At 41.4% G+C, this 6941-nt stretch overlaps 1 protein-coding gene across 2 annotated transcripts in view; it reads left to right on the plus strand.

Moving 5' to 3' along the window:
• The window catches only part of frem2b (FRAS1 related extracellular matrix 2b), a 240519-nt gene that overhangs the window by 124302 nt on the left and 109276 nt on the right, over window positions 1-6941 (plus strand). For both annotated transcript variants that reach the window (XM_062060536.1, XM_062060537.1), the window contains exon 4: window positions 6684-6914. In XM_062060536.1, the coding sequence (XP_061916520.1) occupies window positions 6684-6914 (231 nt within the window). The remainder of the gene's footprint in view (window positions 1-6683; window positions 6915-6941) is intronic.

The following is a 6941-nucleotide window of genomic DNA, read 5'->3' on the forward strand; positions in this document are numbered from 1 at the left end:
GAATTGGTTTGTGACGCACCTCGTACTTCGGAAAACACCTACAACGGCCATTGAAATGAACTGAAATGAATTTATTCAGTGCTTGGCTCTCTGACAACGGCACAATTTGACCTTTTAGCCTGCCTTTTGAAAAGAAAAACTAACTTTTTTATAAGAAAAACAATACAATATAATTTACTACAAACAATGTAATGCAAGGTAATAATGTTGTTTTTTAATAATAATGTGTCAATCAATCAATCAAAGTTTATTTTTATAGGCCTTAATCACAAGTGTCTCAAAGGGCTGCACAAGCCACAACGACATCCCACATAAGGGCATAATTTGCAAATCCTTTTCAACTTATATACAATTGAATAGACTGCAAAGACAAGATATTTAATGTTCGATTATTTTATTTTTTTTGCAAATAATCATTAACTTAGAATTTAATGGCAGCAACACATTGCAAAAAAGTTGGCACAAGGGCAGTTTTAAGATGTGTTACATGGCCTTTCCTTTTAACAACACTCAGTAAATGTTTGGGAACTGAGGCGACCAATTTTTGAAGCTTTTCAGGTGGAGTTATTTGCCATTCTTGCTTGATGTACAGTTTAAGTTGTTCAACAACTCCGTTGTGATATTTTACGCTTCATACTGCGCCACACATTTTCAATGGGAGACAGGTCTGGACTACAGGCAGGCCAGTCTAGTACCCACTCTATTTTACTATGAAACCACGCTGTTGTAACACGTTGCTTGGCATTGTTTTGTTGAAATAAGCAGGGGCGTCCATGATAACGTTGCTTGGATGGCAACATATGTTGCTCCAAAACCTGTATGTACCTTTCAGCATTTATGGTGCCTTCACAGATGTGTAAGTTACCCAAGCCTTGGGCACTAATACACCCCCATACCATCACAGATGCTGTTTTTTTAACTTTGCGCCTATAACAATCCGGATGATTATTTTCCTCTTTGTTCCGGAGGACACGATGTCCACAGTTTCCAAAAACAATTTGAAATGTGGACTCATCAGACCACAGAACACTTTTCCGCTATATATCTGTCCATCTTAGATGAGCTCTGGCTCAGCGAGACCGGCGGCGTTTCTGGGTGTTGTTGATAAATGGCTTTCGCTTTGCATAGTAGAGTTTTAACTTGCACTTACAGATGTAGCGACAAACTGTAATTACTGACAGTGGTTTTCTGAAGTGTTCCTGAGCCCATGTGGTGATATCCTTTACACTCTGATGTCGCTTTTTGATGCAGTACCGCATGAGGGATCGAAGGTCACGGGCATTCAATGTTGGTTTTCAGCCTTGCTGTTTACGTGCAGTGATTTCTGAAGATTCTCTGAACCTTGTGATGATATTACGGACCGTAGATGGTGAAATCCCTAATTTCCTTGGAATACCGGGTTGAGAAATGTTGTTCTTAAACAATTTGCTCACGCATTTGTTCACAAAGTGGTGACCCTCGCCCTATCCTTGTTTGTGAATGACTGAGCATTTCATGGAAACTGCTTTTATACCCAATCATGGCACCCACCTGTTCCCAATTAGCCTGTTCACCTGTGGGATGTTCCAAATAAGTGTTTGATGAGTGTACTGGCTTCATGAAACCTTTTCACTTTCCAGTTAGTTAAACACCCCCACACAAGAAGTCGCAGACGTCAGGATGAGTTAGACCCGTTTTTATATGGCAGGTGTGAAACTATAACAAACAGATACAGTATAGGTGCATCAGTATACACAAATAATGCAGCAATTATTAATTAAAGCTTAACATAAATCATATACTGTCTCATTACATTGATATGAGCCAAAATAATGCATTCACAATAAGACTTGTAAATAGTTCCTTAAACATTAAATGAACTACTTAAATGTACTACTTTCTAACATATATTCCATCTAAACATAATTTTTTACTGCAATACTCACAGGGAATGCTTTTATGAACTCTAACACAGCTACAGAACAGAACAACATGCCGTCTCCGTGGTCTGAATCACATTACATCATCATCTCTGCGCAGCATGGCCAGGACACTCACTTCCTGATTCTCTTAAAGAGCCAGTGCACACAATACTAATGGCAGAGCCAGAACAATGAGCATTCCTCAACTTTGTCAGTCTTTTTTGCCACTTGTGCCAGCTTTTTTGAAACGTGTTGCAGGCATCAATTTCCAAATGAGCTAAGATTTGCAAAAAAGAACAAAGATTTCCAGTTCGAACGTTAAATATCTTGTCTTATCAGTCTATTCAAGTGAATATATGTTGAAAAGGATTTGCAAATCATTGTATTCTGTTTTTATTTACCATTTATACAACATGCCAACTTCACTGGTTTTGGGTTTTATAAAAACAAAGTAATGTTGCTCTATAAACTATAAGCTAAGGATATTTTGGTTGTGTGGTTGTGCATTCGCTACACCAATTAGCAGTAAAGAGGCTTGTAACCCAAATTGTTTTGGTAACCTAAAGCGTAATAATTAGTCGAGAGACAGCTCGTATCCTAAAAAAAACTTGTGAACTGGGGCTCCCGTATCCCAAGGTACCACTGTACTCCAGTGGCGGCCCTAATGGCAAATAACTTATGTTTTCTCGGACAGAAAACTCATAATTGTGTTGATAAAGCCTCCCGGAGAGGTTTTACTGAGTCATTCAAAATTCTCTATCATCCAGTCCAATCCAATCCACTTTATTTATATAGCACATTTAAACAACAAAAATGTTTCCAAAGTGCTGCACAACAATATTAAAAACAATAATCAAATATTATCCTTAGCTCCACCAATTACTGAATAAAAACAACAAATAAATAAATATAGAACCAATATAAAAACAATATAAAAATAAATATGAATAAAAACTATTTTAAAGGGAAAAACCAATTAAAACAGTAAATAGAAATCAAAATGTATTTAAAAAAAATAAAACACGGAGGACAACAGAGAACAGAGGACCACACAACTCATGTAGTGTTAAAAGCCAAAGAATAAAAGTGGGTCTTAAGACGAGACTTAAAACACTCCACTGTGGGGGCAGTTTGAACATGGAGGGCCAGAGTGTTCCAGAGCTTAGGGCCGACAAACACAACATAGTCTCAAGATTCTGAAGGCAAACAGACTGTCGACCATTATGATTTAAAGTTGCTTTTGTTTGTTTTGTTTTTTGCCAATACCAGGTTTCACACTTTTAATGTACTCTTCCTCAAGGAATGTCTGGATCAGTACCACATTCTAGTTTGTTGTAGTACACAGACGGTCGATGCTGAGTTATGAAGCATTTGAGCTTAATGTCGTTAATTGTGCACGGAGCATGGCGTCAAGTTTGAGTGATTTTGTTGATAGTTTGATAGCAGTGACACCCACTAATGACCAGAAAAATAGCCAAAACCTTTCTACAAATGCTTAGATTTACTTGAAATTGGATTTAATGGGGGAAAATTTCAGCTTGAATGTCCCGAAAGTGGTTCACAGGTGCGACCCAGGAACTTTGGGTGAAAAAAAAAGACAAACAAACAAGCCCCAGTTTTAGAATAGACACAAAAAAAAAGACAAAGCCTGAAACGGTCTTAAAAACCCCTGCCATTAAAGCGTTTATTCCATAGTTTTATTGTTTGCCCTGCGGTGGCCTGCCATGTTTTTTTTTGTTTTCTGTTTTCCGTTTACTGCCAGACCCCTGCTGTGTGTTGTGTGGTCAGTTAGTAGATAGAATGTAGGCTTCTGTGGTCTACGCTTAATAGAAACGCAGGGGGCAGACTGAGGTGTTGGATAATTGGCTTCACCGCCACCATAATCATATAAGACCCTCAGTCCTTGGCCTTAAGCATGAATCGATATATTGGGGGAGGGGGGGGTCAAACCAACCTTGGCTTGGTCTTATTGATGAGTTGATTTACAACACAGCCAATGGTGTACACCAGGAATGTTCAACTAAATTTTTTTAGAGGCGACCTTTGCAGAAAGCTAAAGATCTGGGGCCAAACTTTTCCTTTTACTATCAGTCTTATTTTGTATACCACCATCCTCGACAGTAGACATTTGATTCGATTTTTTTAAAGAATTCCAGGAGTGCTCTGCTGTTTTTAAATAGCTTCTGCAAGAAAGTCTCTCACAGGTTTTTTTTAACTGAACTCTTGATTAAAAAAAAGCCCAATTGATGAAAAAGAGTGGACCTTGTCATGATCCCTGGTCCGGATCATGTTTTTGTTATTTTCTGTTAGCTTTGGACTCTTTTAGTTCCTGTTTGTGACATCTCTGAGTTTGGTTTGGTTACTATGGTTACTTATTATTTCCACCTGGCTCTGATTAGTGTTCGCCCGCTCACCTGCTTCGCGAGCACTAATCAGAGGCATTATTTAGCCTGTCTTTGCCAGTCAGTCGGCCTGGCGTCATTGTTCGATTCATGCCATGTCCATGTCTTACTTACTCATACTTAGTTCCTCCCATTCCTGTTGGAACATTGGGCGACGAGTCCCCTCCATTTGTTCCGGTCACTGGTGACCCTTCTTGCTCCATGCCAGCTGACTCCCAACTCTCTCAGGTCTTCCTTGGCTGTTTGTCTCCACGTCTTCTTTGGCCGTCCTCTCTCCCTCTTTCCCCCTTCTGGCACCCAGTCCATTGCCACACTTGCCGGTCTCTCTCTTGGCAGTCGGAGTACGTGTCCAGCCATTCTCCTTCTCAGGTCAGAGACTATGTCAGACAATGGTGCTACCCCTGCCCTTCTCATCACCTCTTCATTGGTGATGTGGTCTCTCCATGAGATCCTCAAGATGTATCTGAGGCACCGTCGGTGGAAGACATCCAGCTTGTTAGTAATGCTTGATGTCTTCATCCACGTCTCACAGGCATAGGTCACTGTAGGGATGACCACTGACATATAGAGGCGCAGCTTTGTGGACGTACTGATAGATTTTGATGACCAGATGTTCCGGAGGCGTTGGAAGACTCCTGCAGCTTTTCCGATTCTGGTCTGTACATCCTTTTCTGCGTCTCCAGTGTTTGAGATGTTGCTTCCAAGATACGTGAAGTTCTCAACGTACTCTATGCCTTGTTCGCCTACGGTGAGCAGTGGAACATTTTGGTATTGCGCGACGGTCATGGCCTTGGTCTTCTCTTGGCTTATACGTAGGCCGACTTTTTCCCCTTGCTCATGCAGATTGTTGGTCGTGTCCATGTAAGTCGTGTTTATTTCATGCCACAGTTTCGTGTTTGTTCCAAGCCATAGTTTATGCTGTTCGTTTCATGCCACAGTTTCGTGTTTGTTCCAAGCCATAGTTTATGCTGTTTGTTTCATGCCACAGTTCCGTGTTTGTTCCACGCCATAGTTTATGTTTGTTTACCTCATGCCCTGCCAAGATTTCTTGAGAAGATTAAAATCATCTCCTACCTCACGCTGTCGTCCGGAGTTGTGCGTTCTGCATTCCCGGGAGAATGACCCCGCAGTGAGCCGCAAACCCCCTCGTGACAGACCTAAAACAGAAACTTGAGGAACACCACCGATATAACTAAAGAAGTTGAACAAATGACTACTGAGTGCATCTGACAATAACAAGCTTAGTTGCATAAATCACAGTATGAAAAAAAAGGTAAATGCCAAAAGAGAGGACTCAAAGGGGCGCCTTGCGGAACACCTCGGTTATGTAAATCATTAGTTTGGACCTCAGTGTTCTAAGGTTGAAATGTCCCTGTGAGGATCTGCCAATGTGTTTACAGTGGTCCAAGTTCCTCTATACAACAGGAGCGCTTTAGTGTTTCTAGGAATTTGCTGCAAAAATGTTGGTCTCACAAGTTTTGAACTGAACTCGGGGGGCCTGTGTGGTGTCATTAAGGGGACAGTTGTATAGCCCTGGTGCAGGGGTCCAGCGGTAGCCTGTGATGTCCTTCAGGTAGCGTAGCACCAGTCTCTCAAAGGACTTCATGACCACATACTGTACATCAGGGCTACGGGTTTGTAGCCAGAGTACTGTGATGGCAAGTTTCTTTGGGACTGGGTTGATGGCGGAGACTTTGAAGCAAAAGGACACGAGACATCCATCATTCAGTCTGTCCTGTGCACCTCTGTCAGTGTCTGGTTTGGATCGGCAACCAATCTGGACAGACACAGACTGCAACGGAGAATTAGGACTGCAGAAAAGATCATCGGTATCGAACAGGGTCAGGAAATGGGCAGGCAGCCTCACTGCAGACCTCTCACACTCTGAAATTTGTTGTAACTGTTCGCCAAAACAACCAATCATAAGAACAGTTTCTTCCCTCCGGCTATCAGTCGGATGAACGCTGTGAAATAACTCTGGAACTAATCTGTCACTGTGAATGTACTTACTCATGCTCACGTCATCATCTTTTTGCTTTGCTGTATTCACCACTGCATTATTATTCATTAGCTTTGCACATATTAGTTGTTTAAGTACTTGTTTATATTTTTAGTCAATCGTTAATATTTATTTTGTATATTGAACAGCCTACTGAGTCAGATTCCTTGTGTGTTTAACATACTTTACCAATAAAGCGTATTCTGATTCTGAAGGAGTTGCTAGGCAGATCTGGTCCAACACAATCTTTGCCATATTAATTGATATATGGTATGTCAACAAGTTTTAAGGAGAAAACAGGTCCTTTATCCTCCACTTCAAGGTTCTATTTGCAAACATTTGTGTTTGGTAAAGACAGCGCTTGTTTGTGTCCTCTCTAAGGTATCGGCACCAAGGACGGAACGGCGCTCAAGGATAAAGATTTCCGAGGAAAAGCTCAGAAACAGGTGCAGTTCAATCCCGGACAGACCGCCGCCACCTGGAAGGTCCGCATCCTGTCAGATAGCGAGTATGAGGTGTCAGAGACCTTCCAGATTGTTCTCTCTGAACCCGTTATGGCCGTCCTTGAATTCCCCGAGGTCGCCAGCGTGGAGATTCTGGACCCCGAAGACGGTAATCCTTTTTTTAACTCTACTGTAC

This window comes from Entelurus aequoreus, linkage group LG10 (genome assembly GCF_033978785.1).
Source record: "Entelurus aequoreus isolate RoL-2023_Sb linkage group LG10, RoL_Eaeq_v1.1, whole genome shotgun sequence".
NCBI classification, from domain to species: domain Eukaryota; kingdom Metazoa; phylum Chordata; class Actinopteri; order Syngnathiformes; family Syngnathidae; genus Entelurus; species Entelurus aequoreus.